At 61.7% G+C, this 21,006-nt stretch overlaps 4 protein-coding genes across 8 annotated transcripts; 1 reads left to right on the top strand and 3 right to left on the bottom strand.

Annotated features, from left to right (window-relative positions):
• Positions 1-86: 86 nt before the first annotated feature.
• On the bottom strand, positions 87-2,736 carry TRMT12 (tRNA methyltransferase 12 homolog). Of its 2 annotated transcripts, XM_015626808.2 has the most exons (7): positions 2,528-2,736; positions 2,261-2,408; positions 1,995-2,184; positions 1,744-1,894; positions 1,565-1,674; positions 1,094-1,251; positions 87-1,025 (listed from the first exon to the last, which is right to left on the bottom strand). In XM_015626808.2, the coding sequence occupies exons 1-7, from the start codon at positions 2,608-2,610 to the stop codon at positions 579-581; spliced, it is 1,287 nt and encodes a 428-aa protein (XP_015482294.1). In that variant the 5' UTR covers positions 2,611-2,736; the 3' UTR covers positions 87-578. The 2 variants fall into 2 exon arrangements, with proteins under 2 accessions (XP_015482294.1, XP_018862102.1); XM_019006557.2 differs by having other exon boundaries at positions 1,565-1,894.
• Positions 2,737-2,902: 166 nt separating this feature from the next.
• CSTF2 (cleavage stimulation factor subunit 2) lies at positions 2,903-9,686 on the top strand. Of its 4 annotated transcripts, XM_015626803.3 has the most exons (15): positions 2,903-3,030; positions 3,149-3,227; positions 3,822-3,991; positions 4,473-4,609; positions 4,702-4,821; positions 4,915-5,070; positions 5,177-5,300; positions 5,609-5,671; positions 6,764-6,823; positions 7,418-7,559; positions 7,924-8,075; positions 8,372-8,634; positions 8,994-9,104; positions 9,247-9,372; positions 9,492-9,686. In XM_015626803.3, the coding sequence occupies exons 1-14, from the start codon at positions 2,973-2,975 to the stop codon at positions 9,367-9,369; spliced, it is 1,758 nt and encodes a 585-aa protein (XP_015482289.1). In that variant the 5' UTR covers positions 2,903-2,972; the 3' UTR covers positions 9,370-9,372; positions 9,492-9,686. The 4 variants fall into 4 exon arrangements, with proteins under 4 accessions (XP_015482289.1, XP_015482290.1, XP_015482291.1 ...); XM_015626804.3 differs by lacking the exon at positions 6,764-6,823; XM_015626805.3 differs by lacking the exons at positions 6,764-6,823; positions 7,418-7,559; positions 7,924-8,075.
• A 455-nt stretch (positions 9,687-10,141) lies between these two features.
• NOX1 (NADPH oxidase 1) lies at positions 10,142-15,743 on the bottom strand. The gene is made up of 13 exons (XM_015626783.3): positions 14,734-15,743; positions 13,643-13,738; positions 13,179-13,289; positions 13,008-13,092; positions 12,789-12,931; positions 12,531-12,712; positions 12,208-12,346; positions 12,014-12,106; positions 11,632-11,858; positions 11,391-11,553; positions 11,162-11,308; positions 10,834-10,958; positions 10,142-10,664 (listed from the first exon to the last, which is right to left on the bottom strand). Exons 1-13 carry the CDS (start codon positions 14,776-14,778, stop codon positions 10,538-10,540), a joined length of 1,683 nt encoding a protein of 560 aa, XP_015482269.1. The 5' UTR covers positions 14,779-15,743; the 3' UTR covers positions 10,142-10,537.
• Positions 15,744-15,867: 124 nt separating this feature from the next.
• XKRX (XK related X-linked) lies at positions 15,868-21,000 on the bottom strand. The gene is made up of 3 exons (XM_015625992.2): positions 20,794-21,000; positions 18,624-18,883; positions 15,868-17,171 (listed from the first exon to the last, which is right to left on the bottom strand). The coding sequence occupies exons 1-3, from the start codon at positions 20,823-20,825 to the stop codon at positions 16,426-16,428; spliced, it is 1,038 nt and encodes a 345-aa protein (XP_015481478.2). The 5' UTR covers positions 20,826-21,000; the 3' UTR covers positions 15,868-16,425.
• Between the last annotated feature and the right edge of the window lie 6 nt (positions 21,001-21,006).

Raw genomic sequence — 21,006 nt, 5'->3', positions numbered from 1 at the left:
CACACACCACCCTAGGACCCAAAGTCCCCAGGCCAGACCCCACACTTGCACCAGTGTTCACATTTTAATTGGACACCAGCAAGAGGTGGTGAGAAAGATCTTTATTTCTGAAAAAGAGCTAGGAAGAAAGTGAGATGAACAGAACTGTTTACAGTACATTAAAAAAGCACGCTGGGAAACACAAGCACAATGCTTGTCCCTGACCTGCTGAAATGAACTCAGCAGGAATCCAAGGCTTCTCAGCACTGTGGCTCTCTCCTGTGTGAAAATGGGGCTCAAGGTGCTACCACATGTCCAAGACCTGGGCAATGACTGGCAGAGCCAGGGCAGAACACTGGCACTCTGAGCACCAACTTCCTCCATCCTTGTCTGGATCCCGAAGGGATCTGCCATGGGAGCACAACCCTGAGTGCCCTGGGCATGGGGAGGCACTGCCAGGCAGTGCTGCCACCGGGGAACCAGGGGACATAAGGCACATCTGGGCTGGCAGCAGGACACTGCTGGTAGCATCTCCCTGCCCCCGGTGCTTGACACCACCCTTCCACAGGAGCTGGAGCCCCAGCGGTGCCCATGCCCTGCTAATCGGGCAGCACTGGCCGGCACTCGAGGTCCAGCACGAGGTGATGCACGTGTGGAGCGTAGGACTTCACTGCCTCCACGTGCAGGACGCTGGTGCACCACGGCCGCCCGTGCAGCTCTGCCAGCAGCCCCTGGATCCGTGTGGCCGTGGCTTCGGCCCACCTCTGCCACTCGGGTCTGAGCCTGGCCCCCAGTGTCTCCTCCCCACCATCCTCTGTTGGCTGCTGTGCCTCTCCCCCAGAGCTGGCTGTCTCTGGAGAGCTGCGCTCAGCCAGCAGCACCGTGGGCTGCGGCGGGGCCGGTGCACGGGGAGTCTCCACGTTGTGGTGGATGTGGAGAACCCCACCCGTGTTCTTCTTCAGGACGCGGCAGGCCACCGGCCAGCCTTCCTCCGAGCTGGGAATCAGCCCCAGGTTCACCCTGTCTGCCACATCCCGCAGCTGCAGCTGGGAGGAGACAGGAGGTGAGGGCATGCCAGCGGAGAGGGGTTCCGCGGCCAGGCGGCAGCGCTCACCTGCCGGCTGTCCCCGGCGTGGATGTGGCAGCGATCCCGCACCCCGTTCAGCACCAGGGTCCTGTGCAGCGCCTCCACGGCATGGCTGTTCCACTCACAGGCATGGACAAAGGCAGCTCCCGCGTGCACCAGGAAGGGCAGCGTGAAATAGCCGATGCCTGCAGGCAGGAGGTGGCAGTGGCTGAGGGCAGGGACCTCCAGAGATGCACACTCCTGAGGGCAGGATGCACACTGCCACTCCGGCTTTCCAAGTCTGCTCTGCTCTGGGTCGGGAAAAGCCCAAACACTGGAAAAATGGAAATTTATCCTTCCCTCTTCTGCAAAAGTAAAATCTGCCTTGAAAAATGTTTAGAGGACCTTATTTTACTTCCAGTCTTTGGCCATCCTCTTGAGTATTTTTCATTCCAAGCTGGAAATGGCATTTGATGTCTACCATCAGCACCTGCCCCACCCCTCCTCCATCCCCGTTACCTGCATAGAGATCCACCAGGACCTCCCCGGAGCAGGGCAGTGAGGCCACACGCAGCTTCTCCGTGATGTTCCCCGGGGAGAACATGCACTTGGTCACGTCAAAGGTGTACCTGGAAGACCCCACACCAGTGAGGGCTGTCCCTTCCCCACAGCAGCCGCATCCTGCAGCTCCTGCCCACCTGATCCCGTTGTCCACATGCTCCACCCAGCCGTGCTGGCCCAGCAGCAGGGTGACACGGGGGGTCCGCATCCCATCCGCCATCACCCGTCCTCTCCTGGCCACCCGCCGGGCTCCCAAAGCCGAGGCGACCGTCTCCCAGAGCTCCGGGCCTGCAGCACACCACGGCGGCAGATTTGGGGGATGCGGGCGGCTCGGCGGGCAGGACCGGGGCGGGCAGGACCGGGGCGGGCAGGCCCTGCTCGCCCTTACCCAGCCTCTCCCAGGGCGCAGCCTTGAAGCTGTCCTCGCTCAGCAGCACCAGGTCGCCGTGCCTCTGCCAGGCGTGGGGCACATCCCGCTCCAGCTCCTCCGACCAGCCGGTCCCCAGCAGCCGCCGCAGCTGATCCCGCAGTCTCCGGGCAGGCGGGCACCGGCGGGCGGCCCTGGAGGGCACCGGCTCCTGCAGCAGGGACGGGGCACATGGGGCTGGGTGCCGCCGCCCCACGCAGGGCTCAGGGCGAGGCAGCTCTGCCAACCTGGATCCGGAGCAGCTCCCAGGGCATCTCCGGGGGCAGGCAGAGCTGGGACAGCTTCTCCTCCAGCACAGGCAGGGCCACGCGGCCCCCTGGCACCCGCTGCAGCTGGAAACGCCCGTCCAAAAGCCGCTCCTCTTCCAGACATTCCCTGCGAGGCAGGGCACGGTCAGGCCCTTCCCAGCCCCGCAGACTGCAGGGCTGGCCCTGTGACCGTCCTGTGGGAGCAGCACGGGGCTCCCATTCCCCCTCGTTCCCGCCGCCCCTCACCTGAGGCGCTGGGCGAACCTCCGCTCCGTGGCCAGCGCAGGGACACCCATGGGGACAGGCATGGGGACGTCCGTGGCCTCCATCCTGCCGAGCCCCAGACGGTGTCAGGCTCGCCGGGGGCTGTGCCTCGGCGCCGGTGCCCGAAACGGCATCCCCGAGGCCGCGGGGCTGCCCGGAGAGCGGCTCCCGGTGCCGGGGGATCCCCGAGGCCGCGGGGCTGCCCGGAGAGCGGCTCTCGGTGCCGGGGGACCCCCGGGGCCGCAGCAGCCCCGCTCGGGGGTCCCCGGGAGTCCCGACCCCCGCACCCCGCTGCCGCCGGTGCCGCGTTTCCCGCCGGAGCGCGTTCCCAGGGCGCCGCTGCCCCGGTGTTGCGGAAGCGGAAGCAGAGGCGGAAGCGCGAGCGGGGACGGTTTGCGCGCGGACCGGAGGCGGCGCGGGCGGTGCCATGGCGGGGCTGTCGGTGCGGGACCCCGCCGTGGATCGGTCCCTGCGCTCCGTGTTCGGTGAGGCCGCGGGACCGCGATCTGCAAAGGGAAAGGGGCAGGGACGGGCAGGGGCAGGCGGGGGGCCGGCGGGGCCGGTACCCGCCGCGCTGACCGGCGGCACGGTCTGTCTCCGCAGTGGGGAACATCCCGTATGAGGCCACGGAGGAGCAGCTGAAGGACATTTTCTCGGAGGTTGGGCCCGTGGTCAGCTTTAGGTGAGAGCGGCCGCTGGCGTCCCCCGGGTGCCCCGGCTCGACGCAGACCGAGCCCCGCGCGGAGCTCTGGAACCGTGCGATCGTAAATCCATAACGCCGGGAAGGAGCTGGAAAAGCGCCCAGCCCTGCCGTTCCCTCAGCACTGCCAGGCCCACCGTGTCTCCAAGTGCCACATGCACACACCTTTTGACCATTTCCAGGGATGGTGACTCCGCCACTGCCTGTTCTAATGCGGGACAACCGCTTTGGCGAGGAACCTTTGCCTCATGTCCCATCTCGGGTCCTGCTCGCTCTGTGCTCCTCACTCCCGTCCCTGTTCCTGTCAGAGGTGTTTTCCAGCCTTGGCACCAGGCCCTGGAGAGCTCTCAGTTAAGGTTTTGGGAGTCCAGGGAGGAGCCAGTCCTGTCCTGTGCCTTGTGGGGTCATTGCAGGCACAGAGCTGGCACTGGTGGCCCCACAGCTTTGGGAACACCCATGCCAGGAGCCAGCAGGCCCCTTGACCGTGCTCGCGGCACTCCTGCGGGCTCTAGCCCCGTGTCCCCTCTGGAGCTGTGAGAGCCGTGGGCACAGCAGGGTGCTCTCCTCACCGTGCAGGCTGGTGTACGACAGGGAGACGGGCAAGCCCAAGGGCTATGGCTTCTGCGAGTACCAGGACCAGGAGACGGCGCTCAGCGCCATGCGCAACCTCAACGGGCGCGAGTTCAGCGGCAGGGCCCTGCGCGTCGACAACGCCGCCAGCGAGAAGAACAAGGAGGAGCTCAAGAGTGAGTCGGGGTTTGGGGGTCTCACGCTGGGCCTGGCCTTGGCAGTGCTCTGGGGAGTGTCTTTTCTGCCAGGCTGGCAGAGCTGGCCTGCTCTGAGAGCTGTTGTGAGTAGTTCCCCAGAGGGATGCATGGGCTCAGCTCCATGTTTTAGCTCCCAGATGATCGTAGAACCATTTATTTAGGTTGGAAAAGGTGTCTAAAAATCACGGTCCAACCTTTGACCAAACACCACTGCATCAACTAGCCTGGAGCACTGAATGCCACATCCAGTCTTTACTTAAACACTTCCAGGAACAGTGCCTCCACAGCCTCTCTGAGCAGCCTGTTCTGATTCCTGATCACCCCTTCTGTGAAGAAATTCCTCCTAACATCTCCCAGTTTTCGCTGCCTCCTTTTCCCCCTGCTGGGCTGGTGCTCCCCTCCTGATGAGCCCATTAAACACCGTTCCTGTTGCAGTACGAAGTCACCTAATGTATTGCAGGCCTGGGCACAGGTGCACCCATCATAGAGTCACCCTATGGGGACCCTGTCAACCCAGAGGATGCCCCCGAGTCCATCAGCCGGGCAGTGGCCAGCCTGCCACCCGAGCAGATGTTTGAGCTGATGAAGCAGATGAAGGTGAGTGTGAGCACAGCTCCTCCCGCCACTGCCCGCACCCTCCCAGCCCCTGTGGCACCTTGTCAGAGCTTGATCAGTGCCTGTCTTGTCAGCTGTGTGTCCAGAACAGCCCCCAGGAAGCCAGGAACATGCTGCTCCAGAACCCACAGCTGGCTTACGCGCTGCTGCAGGCTCAGGTCGTCATGAGGATCGTCGACCCGGAGATTGCGCTGGTTTGTCCCTTGCTGCTCCTCCAGGGTTGGGAGGATATTGGTGGTAGCCTTTGTGGAGTGGCAGTGGAAAAGAGCTCCTTTTTCCTCTCCTAGAAAATCCTGCATCGCCAGACCAGTGTTCCTCCTCTGATCCCAGGCAACCAGCAGCCAGTGGCAGGGCCAGGGCCTGGGCCAGGACCGGGGCCTGGGCCGGGGCCCAACGCGCAGCTGAACCCGCAGAACACCCCATCGTCCCAGCCACAGCCCATAGTAAGAGCCTGCACAACACATGAGCTGTGCCAGCCCCAGCTCTCCCAGCTGGGGCACACACCCAGGTGTTGGGGTGTCCCTGAGATCGAGTGTCTCTCCTGAGCAGGGCGGGATGCACGTCAATGGCGCTCCTCCTCTGATGCAGCCGCCCATGCAGGGGGGAGTGCCAGCCCCAGGACAGATGGCAGCCCCTGTGCAGGGCCCAGGCCCTGGCCCCATGGCTCCAGGAGGTGAGTTTGGGCCAAGCTGCCCCACCCGTGAGCACACGGGTCCTGCAGACACCCCCCTCTGCCTTCCCCCAGCCAGAGGGCTCGGCCCTGTGAGAGCACACGTAATCCTGTACTGTACATTGTGGTTGTGCTGCTGCCAGAGGTGGCCTGCAAAGTTGGATTACCCCTGGGGGGAACCAACACCAAGGGAATAAACCTCCAGATGCTCCCTCAGGAGCTGGGAGCGAGAAGGTATTTGGGGCCAAAGGAAGGGGTTAGTCGTCAGGGGTGGCTGAGGAGGGGTCTGATCTCTGCCTGTCCCCTCTCAGGTGGGATGCAGCCACAGGTTGGGATGCCAGGTGCGGGGCCCGTCCCCTTGGAGCGTGGACAAGGTAAAACAGACGTGTGTAGAGCTGTGTGTGGTGTGAGCCTCGCTCCAGTGAGCAGCGCTGTGCCCCAGCTGTCTGCAGCCTGGCTGTGCCCAGCCCCGGGGCTGTGCCTGGGTTTGTTCACTGAGGCACAGGGCTGTGCTTGCAGCTCCCTGGCTCCCAGGGCTCGGCCCGTGCCCCGATTGGCTCCCAGCTCGTTCTGCGCCCTGTTGTGCAGTCGTGCCCTGGAAGCCAGGAGAGCTGCCTGTCCCCAGGGGGGACGTGCCTGTGTTTTCCACCTTTGCGAGCCCATGTCTGTCCCTGTGCTTGTGCGGGCAGGCAGAGCTTGCTCTTCTCTGGTCCTTGTCCTGCTCCTTTGCTGCCGGGGTGCTGGGAAGCAGCTGCTGCGGCCCCGCGTCCTCCTGGCCGTGCCCGGCAGAGGGAGCTGGGTCTCCGTTTTTGGCTTGAGGCTTGGCAGGGACTTTGCGGAGGGTGAGGGCTCGGCATTCCTCCGCAGGCACGGTCCAGGCCCAGCCCTGGGGCCCCATTCCTCATGGTTCACACGTTGCCATACCTTAGCTCGACCCAGGTGTTCCTGTTCTCCCAGGAGCAGCACATGCAGACACCTGTCACCTCTGTTGCCTTGACTTCTATCCTAGGCCTTGTTGCAGCTACATGGCAAACCTAGTCTGAGATCTTTTGGCCTTAGGGGCAGCTGACTCTCATTTTCTTTGGGGTGGGCACTGTCTTCCTGAAAGCTGCCTGATAGTTCTTGGCACCCAAAAGGTTTTGGAGAGCAGAAGCTGGGTGTGCGTTACGGGGCCGGCGTGGGCCCAAGGAATGCCGTGTCTCTTGGCAGGATGTCTTCTCTCCCTGCCTCTCTCACTGAGTGAGGGAAGGACTGTGCCACTCTGGCTGTCCTGCCTGTGGTGACAAAGGTGGTGTTAACAGAAGAGGTTGATAAAACCAGACTTGCAACGTTTTCTCTGTAGGTTTTTCTGGGGACTTCAGGGGGCGTGATCCTGCAGGCAGCACTGTCCCCAGCACTGGTCGGTGCATGTGTGCATACACTATTTACGTGTCTGCTCTTTCCCTCTTTTCCTGCTGCTTGCCCAGGGAACCTGCAGCTCTCGCCCGTGGGACCTGCCAGGCCTGCGTCTATCGAACGCGTTCAAGGTATCCCGGCAGCCGCCAGCTCCCTCTTCCCATGGAGCTCGTTGTGGAGTGCACCCCGCTGTTCTCAGGGCCAGGGACTGGCATGGCACTCCTTGTAGCCTGACAGCAGTAAGAGGAGATGAAGGAGGCAGGATTTCCTCTAGGGCTACAGGAGAGAACAGGCTAGAGCCATGCATGGAGCCTCCAGTGGAAAAGGAGAGCCTGTTTGGAAGGGCTTTTGCCTGAGATCCAGCCCCCTTTGACACTGTGCTTCCAGGAGCCTTCCAGGTCTTGCTTTGCTCCTGGTCCCACGTCAGCAGGGTGTTGATGCCCGCGCTTGTAGGGATTGCTGTAGGGACACCCATGCTTGGTGTGGCCCCTGGTGCCATAAGGAACCTGAGATAAAAGCAGAGAAGAAAGAGAGGAATAAAACTGGCAGCCAGGGAAGGGGCTTTGGTGTGCTCCAGCCTCACGTGTGGGGCTGCATCCCCAGCAGACAGCACAGCTCAGGGGAGCAGCGTGGCTGCCCCACACCCGGCAGAGAGTGCCGGGGACAGTCTTGGCACGGCACTGGTCATGCAGATCCTCACGAGTTCTTGTGTGTCTCCCTGGCAGTGCCCATGCCAGACCCGAGGGCCCCTATGCAGCGTGGACCTCTACCTGCTAGTGGCCCGCCGCCCCGAGGCCTTTTGGGAGATGCCCCGAATGACCCTCGCGGAGGGACCCTGCTCTCAGTCACTGGAGAAGTGGAGCCCAGGTGAGGGGAGAGGGAAGGAGAGGAGCCCTTGGCACTGTCCCCTGCCCAAGGGTAACCTCTCGCTGAGGACAGGGATGGCACCAGCCTTCCGGGAGTCACTGCTGCCTGGTCGGAGGCCCGTGTGCTGCCAACCGTGGGGGCCGGCCCGTTTCCCCGGGGAAGGGACATCCCCGGGGTGATGGCAGCTGCCCTGTGGCATGGGGCCACCAGCACCCATCCCTGTGCCAGCCTCCCCTCCTCCCCTGCGGCCGGCTTCGGGGGCAATCCCAGCGCTCTGCCCAGACCGTGCCAAGCCAGTGTCTGATTCACACTCTCTCGCTTTTTCTCCTCCTCCTGCTTTGCTCTCCTCGTCTCTCTGCGTCAGAGGTTACCTTGGGCCGCCCCACCAGGGAGCCCCTATGCACCATATGCCTGGTCATGACAGCCGTGGCCCCCCCCATGAGATGAGGGGGGGACCCATGGGAGAACCCCGACCACTGATGGGAGAGCCACGGGGGCCCTTGATGGATGCTCGAGGTGAGAGAGGGGGCATGAAATACTGGGTGGCTTGGACTGTGCAGGCAAGAAGTCAGAGCAGAGCCGGCTGCCCCGACCCAAGGCATGGGAAGGGGTTTGGGCAGTGAAATGACTGACTCCAGGCGAGGAGGGACAGTCCCAGGGTGCAAGGGACTTTCTGCAGGCATGTCCCCTCTGCCCCCAGCCCTACACCTCTAGGGTGCTTGCTGGCCCCCAGACGAAGGAGGCAGCAGGCTCACTCCCACACTCCTGCAGGACTGCTTCCTTCAGGAGCTTACCTTGTGTTTCCTCCGCAGTCGGAAGAGATCCTCGAGGGCTGGAGCCGCGCGGGCTGGAGCCGCGGGTGATGGAGGCGCGAGCCCTGGAGGCGCGAGGCCTGGAGCCGCGGGTCCTGGAGCCACGAGTGCTGGAAGCCAGGGCCATGGAGGCCAGGGTCCTGGAGCCCCGGGGCCTGGAGCCTCGAGGGCCTGGTCCCAACCCGCGTGGCCCGATGCCTGGTGGGATACAGGGTCCTGGGCCACTTAACATGGGAGCCAGTGGCCCGCAGGGGCCCCGCCAGGTACACACGGCTCTGCTCAGCTGCTCGGGCACCGACAGCATCCTGTAGGCTGGGGCTGGGGAGGGGTGTCCCACAGAGCTGCAGCACCAGGCTTTGGTTCTGAGGGGTCGGGGCATCTGTCCCATTTCCATCAGCTGGGGACGGGACAAGGCTCAGGCCTCTCTCCACCTCTTCCTGAGGCACAGGAAGGAGCACAGGAGTTGGGAGAGGAGAGCACATAAAATACACTCTCTCTTCATGCTCAGGTGTCTTCAAGCAGTCCGTGAGGGCATCCATCTGATCATCTGTTTTACCTTCCTGCATTTGTATGGCTGAGTGTAGAGACCCCTCAGTCCTTAACCCCTCTGTTACTCTCCCAGGTTCCTAACATGGCTGGGGCAGGCATTCCTGGGGCAGGAGTCCAAGGAGCTGGTCAGCCTGGAGGCTTTAGCCCTGGACAGAGCCAGGTCACCCCCCAGGATCACGAAAAGGTGAGAGAACAAAAAGGAAAGGGTGAGACAGTGGGAGCAGCACTTCCTGTGTGCCTTTCTGTGGCGGGGTCAGCCCCTCCCTGGCTCTGGTATGCTGTGGCTGCTCTGGCAGGACATGTCTCTGACCCCTCTTTCCCCACAGGCAGCGCTGATCATGCAGGTGCTGCAGCTGACAGCAGACCAGATCGCCATGCTGCCCCCAGAACAGCGACAGAGCATCCTCATTCTGAAAGAGCAAATCCAGAAATCCACGGGGGCACCCTGACAGGTGATGCCCTTAACCTTAATCCTTTGCCTGTTCCCCTCTGGTAAAACAGCTTCCTAGGATGGGACTCTGCCCTGCTTCCCTCTGGGCCAGGCTCACCCTCTTCCCCTTCTTTCTGGCAGACCCAAGATGAAGATGCCATGTGCTTGGATAGAGTTGATACTCCAAGGCAGCTGCTTCCCATTGCTACCTGAGCTGATGGTGCATTTTGGGAGAGCTTGTGTCACCTTTGAGAGGCTTTTACCTCCAGTTCATGTTTTTGTTTTTTTCCTGTTTATATTTTATGATGTTTGAAATAAAGTTTTGGTTTGAGTAAATCCATGTCCCTGGCTGCCTTGTTTGGTCTCCCGTGGAGGCCACAATGGGAGTGTTGCTTTCTGGGAGCAGTGTGGCCTGGCTTCAGTCTTGTCCAAAGCACTTGCCATCCTCCCTCCTCCCCACACCAGGGCAAGAGCTAGTCATGGAATTTCTTGTGCCGTGCAGTTTACAGGGGGTAGGGGAAGGGCAGGACAGAGAGCTTGGCTTTCCATCCCTGCTGGAGGAGCAGGAAGGGCTCTGGATCCGATTGCAGTATCACTTACCACACCAGCCTGCTCGGGGAGCGGGGTTTCCCTCTGCATACGCTGGAGCAGAACCTGGTGGGAGCTGAGCTGTGTGCTGGATGCAGGCTGGCTCTGGGGCTGCCAGGGAGCCCCTGCTCTTCTATTGCAGCCCTGCAAGGGGGCAGAGCATGGGCTCCTTTGTGCCTGCACAGCTGAGTCACCACGGAGGCTTTCATTACAAAGAAGTTTAATTTATTCTTATACAAAAGACTGTTGAGGCTCTGAGGCATGTTTGGCCCCTGACACCTGCGTGGATGCCCACGTCCCATCCCCACCCCGTGGTTCTGCCCAACCCGCTGGGCTCCAGCAGCATCACAGAACGAGTGGTTTCCCAGTGAGGGGACTGCCTGGAGCTACAGGCCCGCTTGCTCCATGGGGACCCCTTGTACACCAGAACAGGAGGACAGCAGTCTTTGAACCTGGAATTTTTCGTGGAGACGCAGTACCTTGCTGTGTCCTGCCTGGCTTCAGTGCGTGCACAGATACTTTTCCCTGGCTTTGCTTTGGAAGAGGCTTGAGGCAACAATCAGGGTCCCTGCCCGCTGGGGCACCAGCCTCGCTGCCACTTAAAAGTTTTCCTTGTTGAAATAGAATTTGACCTTCCTGGGGTCCAGGCTGGAGTGTTGGTGACAAGACTTCTGCAGGCTCTTTGCCAGGGCCTCTGGCCCACAGAGGAACACACCGACCACTGACCTGCAAACAGCATGGGGGTGTCAGTGCCAGGTGGGCAACTCAGGGAAAAGTGATTTCAAAGCTTTTTGGGCTCCCTGGGGATAGCACACCTGTCCCAAAGGCAGCCCCATGCTGAGTGCCCGAGGGTGCCTCCAGCTCTAACATCCCAAATTCCCTGCTCAGCTCTCACCTGGGGTGGGCTGCAGCCACCGCTGCAAACTCCATGTTCCACATGGGCCGCCCGAAGATGGTTTTGTGCCTGAGGCCCGTCACTGTGTCCGTAGCGGTGTCGAAGTGGAGCGCCACGTTGTTGGCCTGGGCAGGCAGGGATGGTGAGAACCCCAGGCACCACCCATGAGCCTCCCCTCCAATCCCTCACCACAGAGGAGCATCCATTGTCGATCCCACCAAACACCGTGCCTGGACTTTGTGCCCAAAAGCCGTTGCCATGCTTGCCCTGCCCTTCCTGCCCAGCTCAACCACCCTGTGTCCCCCGTGCCAGCCTGTGTTTGACTCACAATGCTGGTGTCCCAGCCTGTGAGGAACAGACGGTAGGTGAGGAAGTCTGCCTTGCCCGACTCGGCCATCTTCTGCTCCAGGGAGGCAAGCAGGTCGTTGAACCAGGCAAAGGCTCCTGTGTCCCGGCAGAGCCAGTAGAAGTAGATCTGGGATGCAGGGGAAGAGTGCTCAAGGTGCAGCAGAGCCAGAAGGAGACACCCACAGCTGGTCCCACGGGATGTTCCATACCTTCTTGGTCTTGAGGGTCTGGTCAGCCTGCTGGAACTTGTACCAGATGGACTTGAGGATGGAGGCGAAGGGGGTGACACCGATGCCTGCTCCAACCAGCATGGCCACCTCGTACTGGAACACGTCTTCGCTGGCCGTGCCAAAGGGACCATCCACCTCGATCCTGCCAGAGCAGGGCCTGGGTGAGAGGTACGGCCTCCCCAAGCCCCTGGCAGGACCTGTTGGGAACTCTCCAGCCTACCTGGGTATTTCCAATTGGAAGGTGTCAATGAGACGCTCTGTCCAGTCGCCAGCCACCCGGATGTGGATGGAGAAGAAATCTTCCTCGGGTGCAGAGGTGAGGGTGAAGGGGTGCCACTCCAGCGGGGAGATGGAGGGGCAGTTGACAAAAATGTACTGCCCCACCTCCATGCAAAAGCCCTTCTTCTGCATCTGCAGCTCCAGCACACGGGCAGGGTGCATGACCACCTGGGGGCACGGGCAGGGCTCAGAGCCCAGCCTGGCCTTAGGAAGGGGCTGGAGCCGTGGCCCCTGCCCGCCTGCCCACGGCCACCACGGCGAGGAGCTGTGGCACTGGTGACTGCAAGGGTAGGAGCTGGCACAGGAGCACCTGCACCACCCACCTTGGTGACAACCACCTTCTGCTGTGCACGCCAGACCCGCAGGATCCGCTCAAAAACATAGAGGATGATGGGGGCAAGAACCCACTTCCAGGACTGTGAAGATGGAGGAGAGCAAAGGATTGGGAAGGGCCAGAGCATCCCAAAGGCAAGGGAAGAGCTTCTCCCCCACCACAGCCATCCCACCACTGCCCTACCTCGGCAGGGATGCTCCCAAACTCGGGGTCTTTGCAGCAGTTGTGGGTGCAGTTCTGGTCCCGCAGGGCGAGGTACTCGGAGCACTGGTAGGGGTGCACCTCTGCCATGCTCTGCTCCGTCTGCCCACGCACCAGCCCACTGCAGGGAGGTGAGGGATGAGCCCAGGACCAGGGCTGAGCCACGCTGTGTGAGGCCAGCTGGGCTAGCCCGCCCTGGCAGTGACAGTTCACAGCCCCACTGGACTCTCCCCACGGCTGCCCCAGCAGAGCTCTGTGTCCACTGCGCCCCGCTGTCCTGCCCTGGGGAGTGAGGGGAGCCTTACGCGATGCCGTGGATGACGAGGCCAGCGAAGTAGATGAGGAAGAGGTGGTGTGTGTACCAGAAGAGCTCAAAGTAGTTCCTGCGGATGAACTCGGTGGAGGACGTGACCATGAGGATGAGTGCCAGCGTGATGATCACCCCCGTCAGCCCCGGGATGGTCGTGAAAGCCACGTACTCGACGGTCTGCAGGGGCAGCAGGGTGGGTTAGGGGAGCAGGGGCAGGTCGTGGAGGGCTGCTGGATGCCAAGGCCACACTCACTGTCTGGTTGGAGTGGATGGGGTTCAGCCACTTGCTGCCCTGCAGGTGCATTTTGGAGAGGACAGCGGGGAGGCTGCCGTCGGTGGCCTGCTGGCTCTGGTTGTAGCGCTCCAGGTTGAAGAGGTGGGCAATGGTGTGCACAGCTGGACAGGGGACAGGCAGTCACCCACCGGGCAGCTCCCAGTCCCCACGGCTGCCCCAGCCCAGTCCAGGGGGTACCTGTGAGCAGGGCCAGCGTGTAGGCCACCAGCTTGTGGAAGGTGAGGTTGTGGTCCAGCTGCTTCCGCAACGTCCGCCGGCAGCACTGCAGGGAGAGGCGCTGGTGTCAGGATGGGGACAGGGATGGGGACAGCCACGGCCAGGCTGGCTGTGCCACCACGGGACACTCACCGAGCAGGTCCCGCGGAGGAAGGACAGCAGGTTGCGGCAGACGGGCAGCAGGATCAGCATGCTGTTGAAGTTGAGGCACTTGGCTGATGCTCGAGCCCACGCCAAGGCAGACTGCAGAGAAGAGAGGTGAGCACCACTGTCCTGTCATGCTGTGCTAGGACTGGGTCAGTTCAGTGCTGAGCTGGGACTGAGTGATGCTGGGCTGGGAACTGGGATGGAGAGATGCTGGGCCGGCATGGGGACCGGGAGGGGGAGATGCCAGGCTGGGCTGGGATGCTGTCGGGCTGAGACCACACAGGGATCGAGACAGGGACCAGCATGGTGCAGTGCCAGGCCACGGAGTGGGAAGGAAGAGGACAGAACGTGAAAGGGGTGTGGGACATTGCAGCCCCCACCCCACTGCAGCAGGGCCCCGACGGGCTGGTTGGCCTGGGCAGGCAGGGTGTCGTGGGGCAGCACCTTACCCCAAGGATGGCTCTGGTGTAGAAATACTGCTCATCCCGGTCAAAGAACAGAAAGTAGTAGGTGAAGAGGAAGATGTTGATGCCCAGCCAGGCTGCCTGCAGGGGAAAGTCACAGCCTCATGAGGGACCCTGTCCCGGGAGCCTCTCACACTGCAGCACTCAGGGCTGGGTGCAGCCAGAGGGTGTCAGGGCAGCGTATCCCGTCCTGTTTCCTCATGAGCTGCCCTGTCACGCACAGGGCTGGGACACAGAGCCAAAGATGGGGAGAGGTGTGGAAGTCTTGCAGAATTGCTATCTTGTCACACACTGCCCTGTGCATCACCCATGCATGAGGAAGGAGGAAAGGCAGGAGCAGGCAGCGCCTGTGTAATGGGAGGGAAGGCAGATCCGGAGGGACCGTGTGGGAAAGATTCTGGGAGAAGGAAGTTTCACAGGGAGATTGCTCACCTGGCCCCACTGTGCTGCAGTCCCCTGCCTAACACTGCATCCCACACTGCCGCCTCTCACAGCCGCTGAAATTTTGCAGAGTTCCCAAAAAAACCCACCCTGCCATGTATTTCGGTTTTGGCTGTTTTCTTTTTCTTTTTAAAGTAACTTAAAAAATTAAAATAGCCCAACTGTCTGTAAACCCCCATGTTCCCATGCATTCACAGCTCCTCACAGTGCTGAGCAGCTGATGGGTGCTGGCCAGGCAAGCTCTGTTACACCAGAGATGCTGCAGCAGATCTGGCAGATGGTCCCTGTGGTGCCAGCTCCTCATCCTGCCACGAGTTTTCACAGAATCCTCCTCCTCTCACAAGGGGAGCAGAGGCACGTGGGAGGCTCCCAGCCAAAGTGGCTGGGCAAAGCAGCAGCACTAAGAAATTTTCCAGGACCCCCTTTCCCGTGAGCTGTGTTTTCCCCAAGAGTTCAGTTTTCCAGGGCCATCCCTCCCCTGGCTGCGGGCTGGCGGAGCAGAGGGGACGCTCCTCTCTCCCCACAGCCCAGCCCAGGGCAGCTCATCAGTGCCCACCCCAGAGCCCCCCTGGGCCCGTAGCCCCCCGAGTCCCCCCATCGTGAGCCCCGTGAGCCCCCCAGCCCCAGCCACTCACGAGGACGGCGGCTGAGAACCAGTGGTTGACCAGCCAGTTGCCCATGGTGCGATGTCCCCGCTGCCTGCCCGCCTCTGGCCCGTGTTTTATGGAGGCAGCAGGCGGTGCGACCGTCCCGGCCGCGGGAACGGCACCGCGGGGACTTTCCCCTGAGGAGACTTTAAGGAAATGCTGCTGGTTTCAAAGGCCACCTTCCAGGAAGGCAGGGCTGACCCAATCGGCCAGCACCCAAACGAGCCCCTTGTGCTGGCCAGGGACGGCCCCTGCTGAGATCCCCCGTGGCCCCACGGCTGGGTGACACAGGGTGTCTGGCTGCTCCTCTTGCAGTTTTGCAACCTCTCAGCACAAAAACAGGCTTTTTTTAGGGTTGGAATTTCCTGGGAAACAGTTGTGGAGGATCTGTCCTGTGCCTGGCTCAACAGCTCTGTTTTCCCTGTTTTCTCTGTTTCTCCCTTGCCAGCCCCCACTGCCCGTTTTGCAGGGAAACCACCAAAGGAGGAGAAGCATCCTGGGGTCACAGCACTGTGCCAGTGCCAGGATCCAGCCCGGGCATCTATTGCAGGTGATTAAGATCAAGCACCAGTGGTGCTGCACCTCCATGGGCCCCCCAGGCCCCCCCAGAGCATCCTCAGTCCAGCATTGGGCTCACCCAAACTGAGCTGAGCCCAAAAACGGGTGCTGGGGTGGGGGTGTCACACTCCTGTTTTGGGGCCAGGATGCCTGAGTCCCATCAGCACCCACTGCCACTGCTGTGCCAGCCTCCCTTCCCCTCCTGCCTGCCCTCCACTGAGCCCTGGGGTGTCCAGTGCTCCAGCTGGGAACAGCAGCCTGTTCTGGGCCCCTGAGCCTGGAGGAACAGGTCGGACAGGCTTGCTCCTTGCTGGCATGCTGCTCCCTCCTGGCCTGCAGCCATGCTGACAGAAGCACAGGATGAGGCCAGCCCCCATCCTGCCATGCTCCTGTACCCTATGGGCTCCATGGAGGGGCTCCCCCATCCCCACTTCCCGCTGGCACGGCCCCATTCCGGTGCCTGCAGAGGAGAGGGTTACGTGACCAGCAGGTGTGTGCAGCGTGCCAGCCCCGGTGGGACGGTCCCCACCCTCCGCGTGAGTCACTGCAGCACCCAGACGCAGCCACAGCAACGTTTCTTTACTGCTTAAAACAGTCCCAGTGGCACCCATGGCCCGAGGTCACCCTGTCACCATAGCAGCAGTGGGGGCACCCCAGGGACAGCCAGCCTGCAGGGGCAACTGCTTTGGCCACCCCGTAAGTCATAGAACTGTAGAACCGTAGAATAGTTTGGGTTGGAAGGGACCTCTAAAGGCCATTGAGTTCAGCTCCAGAGATGGGCAGGGACATCTTCAACTAGGCCAGGTTGCTCAGAGCCCATCCAACCTGGCCTCAAGTGTTTTCAGGAAAGGGACATCCACCATCTCTCTGGGCAACGTGTGCCCGTCCCTCACCACTCTCACTGTAAAAAACTTCCTTATGTCCAATCCAAATCAACCCTCCTTCGTGTTCATGAGTGGTCCTGAGCGGGCAAGCACCCCCCTGCCACCGTGGGGATGCACCGGGACCCGCTGCCACCGCAGGACCGTGGCACTTGGCCCGTGCCACAAGCATCCCCCGGCTGCCGGCGCAGCCCTGCGCTGCCCGTCCCCGTGTCCGTAGCTGGCTGGAGGAGCAGGGTGCTCAGACAATGCTGTGCCTCACACCCGGCTCGAAGGGCGCCTCGAGGCACAGAGGGGTCCCTGCCGTGTGCCGGCGGCAGCACACGCAGTGCAGGAAGTCAGCGACGTTGTGCCGGAAGAGCTGGCGGCAGGGGTGCAGGTACTGGAAGAAGAGGAGCATGAAGTAGATGCCCAGGCAGTAGCCGAGGAGCAGCTGCAGCACCAGCAGGGCGGTGCAGACGTTCTCATAGACATCAGTCTTGAAGAAGTACCAGAGGATGACGAGGGCCGTGTTCTCCACCAGCCGGGCCACGTAGTACACGGCCAGGCGGCCCCAGTTCTGTGACTTGTCGATGAGGTCCCGGTCAGCCAGCTTGAGCTGCACAGCCGACCAGCAGAACATGTTGATGCTGGAGTAGAGGAGGGTGAAGGCACAGAGCACCACCACCGTGCCCAGGCGGCTGAAGTTCTTCTCGATGTTGTCAGGCAGGCGGCTGCCACTGCGCCAGAACTGCACCCAGGGCAGGAAGAAGACCACCAGGAGGTTGGCCAGGGCGATGGGGATGATCCAGTGCTTGAAGACGGTGCTGAAGAGCACGAGGACGGCGATGCGGGTGGAGATCTCCAGGCTGCGCCACAGCACAATGCACAGGAAGGCCAGTGGCCGCAGCTGGACCTTGTAGTCATCGTACTTGACCTGGATGGCCAGGACGTTGCAGACCAGCGCTCCGTAGGTGACTGACACCAGGCAGATGGCCATGAGGACGGCTGCAGAGGGAGACAGCAGCGGAGTCAGGCAGTGCTGGACACCAGGCTGTGTCCAGCCTCTCCTCTGCCTGGGGTGCAAAGTGTGGGATGACAACCCCAGGTGGGAAACGTGGGGTGCCGATCCTGGGTGAGAAGAACAGGGTGCCAAACACCCGGGCTCAGGTCAGAATCAGTGTGAGCACTGTCAGAACAGCTCACGGATGCTGGTGACAGTCCCCACGATGAGGTGGCTGCAGGGGTTGTTGGCAGCAGGAGGCTCAGAACCCAAAGGTTCTCCCTACACCACTAAAACACAAACCTTAGCCAAAGCAGAGCCATTTCTGTGGTTGGACCATGCCCCAGCCCCCCTGCCCTGTGCAGGAAATGCTGCTCAAGGGTAAGGGGGTACAGCCTGTCTCTGCCTTCATCCCAGCCAGGAGCCACACTGCTGTAGCCCCAGAGGCATCCCAAGAGCCAGCCCCATCCAAGGGCTGCAAAGCCAAGGTCGTTTGTAGGGAATGCCAGCAGCTGCTCACATTCAGCACAGCCAGGAATACCACGGAGAAAAATGGAAGAGTGCAGCTGGTCCCATCCGTGGTGGCTGCCAGCTGCAGGGCTGAGCTGACACTCCAGCTGCGAGGGAATCACCCAAAACACATCCCTTGGTATTTACTTCCTGCATCTACTGCTAGAGGAGCACTGGCACTCGTTCTTCCTGTGCATCTGCAACTCTCCAGAATGCCTTTGCAGAGGGCTGTGGCCAATTAGGGGATTTCTATGTGGCATCTCCTGTGCTTCCCTTTTCCTGCACCTGCTGTGGGCACAGGTGACAAGGTCTGGGCTCCCAGCACTGTTGGGATGAGCGGGTGGGTGAGGGAGCTCCTTCACCCAGCACTGCAATGGGAATGGAGCAGGGGCATGTCTGCATGCCCAGCTCGGTACCATGCCAAAATGGGAGTTAAAAGTTTGCTCTGGCATATCCACCCCCAAGCACATAAACATCCTGGGAGCAGGCAAGGGAGCCTCAGAGTGGGAGTGCTGGGCTGGGAGCTCTGGCTGTTCGAAAATGTGCAGAAATAGATACAGTGGAGGGACTTGAGGGAAGCCAGAGCCTGTAGCTAGATGGAAAAAAGTGGAGACTGGAGCAGGCCAGGACAAGGACCTGGCATGACATGAGACATGGCACTGGGAGGATGGCTTGGTTCTGGAGGGCAGATCCAAGGGCTGGGAGCAGAGCCTGGCACCTCAGTCATGCCCACTCCCCACTTTGCATCACTGCAAGCAGGAAAGCAGAGAGCTGATGAATGCCCAACTTCTGTGGGTTGTGCTCCACATTTAGGGGAGCCCAGTAGAAGCTGTGTCCCAGGGAATGACACTTTGGGTTGCCCGGATGTCACATCAGCACAAGCAGCTAAGGAGCTGCCACCGTGCCCTGCTGGGGCTCCCGGGAGCCCTGGTGCCAGGCGCCCTTACCTCGGGCCACAGGGACGTACTTCTCCAGGACGCTGATGTAGAGCTGCAGGGTGAGCTGCGGGGTGGAGCCCAGGAAGGCCTGGATGACCGCCATGCGTTTGAAGGCGTTGCGGTGCGTGGCCAGCCGCCGCTCCGAGTGCCCCACCTCCTGCTCCATCTCCACCTCGTAGCCCTTCTGCAGCCGCCGCTTGCGGGTGATGGTGACGTAGGGCTCCTCCTCCCTCCCTGACCAGCAGTACACCAGCAGGGCCTCCACACACCTGTGGGGACACAGGAGCTGTCACCCCGCCGGCCATCCTGCTGTCCCCCACTGCCAGCACCTCCAGCCCCACCTTGCTGCTGCTGGCCAGACCCCACTCCTGCTGAGCGCAGCCCAACCGTTTGGGAAGGTGTCCAGCAGTGCTGGGGGCAGTCCCTGACCGGTCACACCAGGACCATGGAGGTGTCTGGTGGCTGCTCCTCTGCTCCAGCATTCCGGGTGAATCATGTGGAGCAGGGGAACAACAACTGCTCCAGCTGCTGGAGGAAGTGCAGCATCCAGGGTACAAAGCAGTGACTCTGCTGGGAGCTACAGCTACAGGAAGGTGTTAATCACCCTTGGGTGATCACCCTTGGCAAAAACACCTTCCTCTAAGCAGAGGCAAAAGAAGCTCTGAAATATCAGTTGAACATCAGAGTTTTCTTTGATGTCTCATCTTGAGCAGAAGGCTTCCACACTTCCTCCCTGGTGGGGGCAGCAGGAAGGAGAGCGCAGGGTGAAGCCATGTGTGGCATGGGCAGATAAGGCAGCGCTTCCGCAGCCCCTTCTCTGCGGGTGCTCACGTGTGGGCAAGGCTGGGGCTTTCTGTCCTGCCTGCAAGGACAGGGGGACCCCCAGCCCCTCCACACAGCCATGGGGTGGGTGTGTGTGGCCACAGGGGCTCAGCTTGGCTCCTGCCTGGGGACCAGCTGGCTCTGGGACCAACAACAGGACAACTTTGTTTGTGCGCGCTTATCAGGACGGCACAAATTGCCGTGGATCAAACCCAAAAGGAGTGAGGGTTTAGGATAAATTCTCTTGACAGATCAAGCCAGCACTCAGGGCTCATTGCAAACTCTACCAGGAAAACAGTTTCATCCCAAAGGCCCAGCTTGCAGGGTAGTCCCAGCTGGCTCCCAGCGCCCTGCCAGACCTTCTCAGCAGGCTGGGCTCCATCTCCAGCCCAAGCAGCCGGCTGAAGTAGCCCCAGCTGGCAGCACCATGCCCACCTCAGACAGCCCCAGGTGGTGTGGGGAGAGTCACGACACTCCTGTGGGCCAGCACGGGCTGGCAGCACCGAGCCCAGGTGGCTCTGAAGACAAGGCACGGTGACAGGGACACATGGGTGCACAACTTGTTTCCGGTGACAGAGGAAGTGCAGAGCAGGCCCCACAGCGTTTTTGGGGCCCCGTGGGTACAGTGAGCCCCAAAGCACGGCTGCTGGCCTGCCCTTGGGAAGGAGCCCCCTGGAGATGGTGGCCTTGCCATGCTGCCCACAGTGCATTCCCACTGGGTGATGACAGCCCGGGAAGCACCGCAGCATTCCCAAGGAATGAGGGATCAGCTTGTGCAACATCCATCCACCCGTCACTGTCCTCTTCCCAGCACAGCCCAGTGGCCCCACAGTTCCCATGCCAGCCCCACTCCCACACCCAACCCCTCCCCCCCCCGGCCCAAAAACCCCAACTTGGCCCAACCCCGGCCCCAAGCAAGAACACCCCAAGAATCCCACTATGTGCCCGAGAGCATTGTCCAAATGTTTGTTGAACTCAGACAGGTGCTGTGACCACATCCCTGGGGAGCCTGTTTCACAGCTCCACCACCCTCTTCTCTGCCTGTAAAACCTCTCCTGGTATCTAATCTAGACCTCCCTGACTCGGCTCCATACCATGTTAGTATTCACCCACCGGGATTCCCATCTGTGCTCCCAGCACAAGCACGGTGATGGCAAAGAGGCTGAGTGAGTGAACCGCCGGCTGTCCCCGGTCCTCGGGCAGAGCTTTCCCAGCAGCCGGGATGCAGCGGGCTGGCAGAGCCGTGTCCGGAGCGGGCTCCAGCCGCAGCCGTGGCAGCACCGGCGGGGGAGCAGCTCCGGCCCCGGGGTGCCCGTCCTGCCGGCACCGAACCCCGCCGGGGTCCCCCCCTGCTCACCTGATGATGGGCCCGAGCTGCAGCAGGTGCATGAGCAGGACGAGCGGGCGGTCGCGGCTGAGGTCGCGGTGCACGAAGATGAGCGTGAGCTGCACCAGGACGGAGGGGCAGAGCACGAAGAAGACGGTGAGCGCCAGCCAGAAGCGGTCGTCGGAGTGGCCGTAGGAGAGGCAGAGCACGGCGGCCGCCGCCCCCTCCCCGCAGAACAGCGCC

The sequence above is a fragment of the Parus major genome, chromosome 4A, assembly GCF_001522545.3.
Source record: "Parus major isolate Abel chromosome 4A, Parus_major1.1, whole genome shotgun sequence".
In the NCBI taxonomy this organism is placed as follows: Eukaryota; Metazoa; Chordata; class Aves; order Passeriformes; family Paridae; genus Parus; species Parus major.
The sequence above is the reverse complement of the archived record's forward strand: the minus strand, read 5'-3'. Positions and strand labels throughout refer to the sequence as shown.

Excerpts from the sequence above, each read along its gene's own strand:
- TRMT12 (XM_019006557.2), bottom strand. The coding sequence starts at position 2,610 with ATGGAGGCCACGGACGTCCCCATGCCTGTCCCCATGGGTGTCCCTGCG. Across the intron at positions 2,409-2,527 it reads AGGTTCGCCCAGCGCCTCAG|GGAATGTCTGGAAGAGGAGC; the intron begins GTGAGGGGCGGC and ends CCTGCCTCGCAG. Across the intron at positions 1,895-1,994 it reads TGCGCCCTGGGAGAGGCTGG|GCCCGGAGCTCTGGGAGACG; the intron begins GTAAGGGCGAGC and ends GGTGTGCTGCAG.
- CSTF2 (XM_015626803.3), top strand. The coding sequence starts at position 2,973 with ATGGCGGGGCTGTCGGTGCGGGACCCCGCCGTGGATCGGTCCCTGCGC. Across the intron at positions 3,228-3,821 it reads GGGCCCGTGGTCAGCTTTAG|GCTGGTGTACGACAGGGAGA; the intron begins GTGAGAGCGGCC and ends CTCACCGTGCAG. Across the intron at positions 9,105-9,246 it reads CCCCCCAGGATCACGAAAAG|GCAGCGCTGATCATGCAGGT; the intron begins GTGAGAGAACAA and ends CTTTCCCCACAG.
- NOX1 (XM_015626783.3), bottom strand. The coding sequence starts at position 14,778 with ATGGGCAACTGGCTGGTCAACCACTGGTTCTCAGCCGCCGTCCTC. Across the intron at positions 12,107-12,207 it reads TTGGGAGCATCCCTGCCGAG|TCCTGGAAGTGGGTTCTTGC; the intron begins GTAGGGCAGTGG and ends CCATCTTCACAG. Across the intron at positions 11,554-11,631 it reads TTCCAATTGGAAATACCCAG|GATCGAGGTGGATGGTCCCT; the intron begins GTAGGCTGGAGA and ends CTGCTCTGGCAG.
- XKRX (XM_015625992.2), bottom strand. The coding sequence starts at position 20,825 with ATGCACCTGCTGCAGCTCGGGCCCATCATCAG. Across the intron at positions 18,884-20,793 it reads CAGCTCGGGCCCATCATCAG|GTGTGTGGAGGCCCTGCTGG; the intron begins GTGAGCAGGGGG and ends GTGTCCCCACAG. Across the intron at positions 17,172-18,623 it reads GTACGTCCCTGTGGCCCGAG|CCGTCCTCATGGCCATCTGC; the intron begins GTAAGGGCGCCT and ends CTCCCTCTGCAG.